This window comes from Buceros rhinoceros, unplaced genomic scaffold (genome assembly GCF_000710305.1).
Source record: "Buceros rhinoceros silvestris isolate BGI_N320 unplaced genomic scaffold, ASM71030v1 scaffold31920, whole genome shotgun sequence".
Taxonomy (NCBI): Eukaryota; Metazoa; Chordata; class Aves; order Bucerotiformes; family Bucerotidae; genus Buceros; species Buceros rhinoceros.
The window spans coordinates 6,364-10,852 of NW_010390682.1; the positions used below are offsets into that span (position 1 = coordinate 6,364).

The 4,489-nt window shown below is 51.5% G+C and overlaps 1 protein-coding gene across 1 annotated transcript in view; it reads left to right on the plus strand.

The window, feature by feature from the left end:
- Positions 1 to 1,847, plus strand: part of CLRN1 (clarin 1) — a 5,177-nt gene extending 3,330 nt beyond the window's left edge. The window contains exons 2-3 of the mRNA XM_010138730.1: positions 363 to 542; positions 1,582 to 1,847. Of these exons, the coding sequence (XP_010137032.1) occupies positions 363 to 542; positions 1,582 to 1,847 (446 nt within the window). The remainder of the gene's footprint in view (positions 1 to 362; positions 543 to 1,581) is intronic.
- The last annotated feature ends 2,642 nt before the right edge of the window (positions 1,848 to 4,489 follow it).

Consider the following 4,489-nt stretch of genomic DNA (forward strand, 5'->3'; position numbering starts at 1 on the left):
CGCGCCGTCCCCCCAGCCAGTCCAGCTCTGGCCAGCAGCCTTTGGATGCTGCTTCCCACTGTGGCTCCAGGGGCTCTCCTAGGGCAGTGGCGAAGGCAGCTGGTGCCAAAGCATCCCACGCTGGGCATGGCCAGGGCAGGGGGATACCCCGGGAAGGGGAGGAGTGGCTTTTGTGACACAAGAGTGCCTCTACCTCCAAAGAGTCATAGACACCTGCTTCAAGTTAATCATGTTGTCTTTGCTTGCATTTGGAAGAGCATGGCTTAAAACAGCTGTGACAAACCAGTGAGAAATCCCTGGCCTGAGTTCTGGAAGAACTTTGCCTGACGTGTATAGTAATGCTGTGTTCGTTTTGTTTTCAGTTTTTCCAGATTTGCTCAAAATTATCCCTGCCAGTATCCATGTTAGTGTCATTCTCTTCTGCACAGTCCTGATCGTCTTTGCTCTGGTGGGAGCGGGTTTCTTCATGTTCAATGCTTTTGGCAGCCCTTACGAAACGTTGCACGGCCCCGTTGGGTTGTACCTCTGGAGCTTCATCTCATGTAAGTATTCCCACCCGCAGCCCACCAGGCTGGTGCCCGCCCCTGTTTGCTACTTGTGATGACCAGTCTGTTGGTGAACGAGACTGTATTAAGGACTGTGGCTGCATCGACTCTAAACTGGCAAGATAAAGCTCGGCAGGAAGGCAGAGGACTTTGCTCTATCAAAATACGTTTTTTCCAAATTGGCTTTAAGAGATAAAAATGCTGGAATCTTCCGTGAGGGCCAGCAGCACATGAGTATGGGTGCAGGCAGCCCCAGCTCCTCTGGCACTCCTAAGGGGCCTTTTTTCTGCCTCTGAAGCTGGCAGAAAAGGGGGATGGTGCCCAGGAGCTGGGGCCACATCGTGGACATGCAGCACATGGTCAGAACTGGGAATTGCACCAAAGAGGGAAAGAAGGGAAAAAAACCAACCAAAAAAAGTCAGCAATGCCAAGTACTCATATTCCCCACAGTGGGGGGCTTCCAGCCATGTAAGCGAGATCACCGCTGACACCAGTGAGACTTCCTCCAGGCAGGAAGGAGCTGAGGAGCACAGGCAGAGAGGAACAGCAGCTGGCTGTAACAGCAATCTCTGAACAAGTGCTGCCAGCAGGGTAACAGGCCATCCCAGTCCCTGTTCCGCTCCCGGAGGGTAAAGCCCGTCCTCTGTGTCACTGGCTTGGCTTACCATCACTGTACAAGGTATTACATATGACCATCATAATTTAATAAAGGACTTAAGTACATATTTATCTTTAAACATGCAGACAGTGATGTTCAATGGGACAATGAGAAGCTTAAAGCTGTAGAAGAGCACAGACACTTGGCTGGGTCAGGACACTAAAGCAGCCGGGCTAAGTATTACTGGTCCTAAGCCAAATGCAATTTAAAAAGCATACTCATTTCAACCGCTGTTGGTGTGGGTTCTAAAGACGATCCTGTCAAAGCCTAGTTACAGTGGCCATAACACCGCCGTCAATATGGCATCTGGTTGTGGTGCACTGCATGGCCTTGCTGCAAGGATTGCCAAGGTGACAAGCCTCTTCCCCTCCATTTCAGGTTCCTGTGCCTGTCTCATCATGATTCTCTTCTCTTCAGAAGTGAAAATCCACCACCTCTCAGAGAAAATTGCAAATTTCCAAGAGGGAAGTTTTAGATTCCAGACTCACAGTGAGCAGTTTGCCAGTTCGTTCTGGATCATCTTAGTTTGCTCCCTGGTGCAATTCCTGAACGCCTTGCTGATACGATTTGCTGGGTTTGAATTCCCGTTTTCAAAACCAAAAGATTCGGAGACAATCACCGGAGCAGCTGACCTGATGTATTAGAATTATGCCATTTAAGAAGATTTCAAGTGAAGGCGCTCATCACTGCTACATTCAGCAGCCACCAGATGTAGTAACTCGTAAATGATTAGCTCTAGAGAAGCTGAAAGAGCAAAGGCTTCAAATAAACACTAACGTGGCGCATGGCGACACACCATCTGGTACTAGAGGGAATACCCTTTCTGTCCTGGGGCAAGGTGCCTTGGGAAGACATTTGTCTTTTTTCCAGTGAGTTATTTGAAAAGTAACTGGTATGAAGAAAACCAGGAATGTCGATAGCATTGAACTGGGTTGCAGTGGAGGGACACGCCATCACCAGCAGCAGCTCTGCCTGTTAACCCTCATGAAGGTGAGGATGCAGCTGTATGGGGTTGGGGTAGTGGAGAACAGGGACACCCAGCAGATCTGTAGACACCAAGCAAGAGAAAACACGACGTACAGGCTCTGTCTGTAACACGCCTCAGGCTCCGTCTCAAAAGCCCAGCGCTCAGAAGGAGCACAGTGCCTCAGCAAGGAGAGAACCCAAACTCCTGAACCCACCACAGACACCTGAACCCAGCATCACGCGGGTGGCAGCATCATCCATAAAGCTCTGTTCTGGGGTTTTTTCAGTTTTAACAAACCAAACTGCAGCTCTTTGACCCAGAGTCCCAAAAGCCCTCATTTCCCCATGAGATTCCTGAGGGCTTCAACATGTGGTTAAAAAGCTGCGCAGGGCAAAACAGGACATAGAGGAGATGCCACGTCCTCCCTGCTGCGTGCCCAGGGTAGGCAGCCTGGCCTGGTGCTGCTGACAACCCTGCTGCAACACACCGAGGCAACGAGCACGTCTCCGAGCAAACCATAGGAGTGGGACTGGGCACCCCACAGGCTGCACTGTGATCCCCAGAGCCAGAAGCAGAAGAACCTGCCCAGAAGACAGCCCTGCAAGCTCCCTCTTACCAAACCGAGCAAATAAACAAAGCCAAACCTTTGGCAAAGGGCAGCAATGGCATAACACAGCCAAGAGGCTCACAAGGCAGGCTGCAGCTCAGCAGAGACTGATGCAGAAACACGCAAAGATCCCTACCTCAAGCTGTGCGAGAAGCCAGAACAGACAGACAGCCCTTGCACCCTTAGACATCCACCAGTGAGTTAAAGTGGCCAGACCACTCCTCCCAGGCGCAGCCCTGTCGGGACAGGGAGGTCAGGAGAGCCTGTACCACCAGACACTACCTCCACAGGCATCTCAGCAATGAGGCGCTCCTGGCTGGGCACAGAGCCGGTACCCAGGGCAAACCCAAGAGGGGAGCTAGGGAAGGCAGCTGCTGCCCCAGCCACCTTTTATTTGCAGGGCTGCAGCTGGGGAGGAGCCACCCATCCCACCCAGCACCATCAGCTCACCTGGCTGAAACTCGCCCCAGTGCCTTCTAGGACTCCCCTCTGCTTCAAGCCCCAGCAACCTGCGAGATGACCTCGCTGGCTTTTACATCATTTTTTAATTCTCTTACTGTGACGGGCAGAGCATTGCTGGAGTTTTGTAAAGGGTTTGTCAGCCACAGCCCTCACCCCACGTGCCCTGTCACAAGCAGCTCGGCCGCCCCAGGCTGTACCGCATCTCCCCAGATTGTAACCACCTGTGAGGGCTGCTGCAAGTTGCCACGGCTCCCAAATTTTCATCATTTCCTTCTTAATTATTACGCTTATTCTCCTTAATGTCAAAGTCTTCTTAGCTCACCGTTTGTATTACCTCTCACGGTGTTGTTTACTGTGCAGAAATAACAGAGGGACGTTTCCTCCTTGCTGTTCCTGGTGTCCCATGGAGCTGCTCGGCAGCGGCAGTGGACAGGTTGGCTGTACCAACTGCTCAGTGTGCGGGTCTCCCTGAGCCATCCCTGCCCATCCTAAAGAAGGAGCTGCCCTGTACGTGTAGGACACAGAGCTGCCCAGAGCTGCCTCAGCACAGAGGATAAACCCGTTCCCATCCTTCTGCTGAGCAGGAGCAGCCCCCAACTCAGGGTCCAGGGCCCCCCTGCCCCATCCCACCCCACTCACTCTTATTTTCACTCACATCCAGTTCCCAAGGCAAACATAACAACTTTTTACTGGCAAAATAAAACTGACGTGGGTTAATAAATAAAATAAATAGCATAAAACTGGTGTGTTTGACCAGCTGTAAGTAACAGTCAGAGCAAGCACAACCACTCAGCTTGCACATCTGGGTGAGCACCCGCACAGACCCTGCGGCTCGCCACGTGGGTTAATAAATAAAATAAATAGCATAAAACTGGTGTGTTTGACCAGCTGTAAGTAACAGTCAGAGCAAGCACAACCACTCAGCTTGCACATCTGGGTGAGCACCCGCACAGCCCCTGCGGCTCGCTCAGCCGTGAGCATCAGCTAAAGATGTTCTCTCCTGTTTCATTTCTAGCGTAATGTATTTCATGGTTAAAAAAACCAACAGAAATTGTGTAGTGAGGAGAAATGTATAAACACATTTTGAAGGTTCTTGAGAAATCACTTTTTTTTGTATCCCCATAAGAAGTTGGTATGTGTGAGTGCGTGCAGCGGGCACCCACATGTGCACAGACATACACACAACGGCATGTTCCAGGCTTGGGCCACCGCGCGGGCGTAGGGGCGGGCGGAGCAGCTGCGTGGTGCAG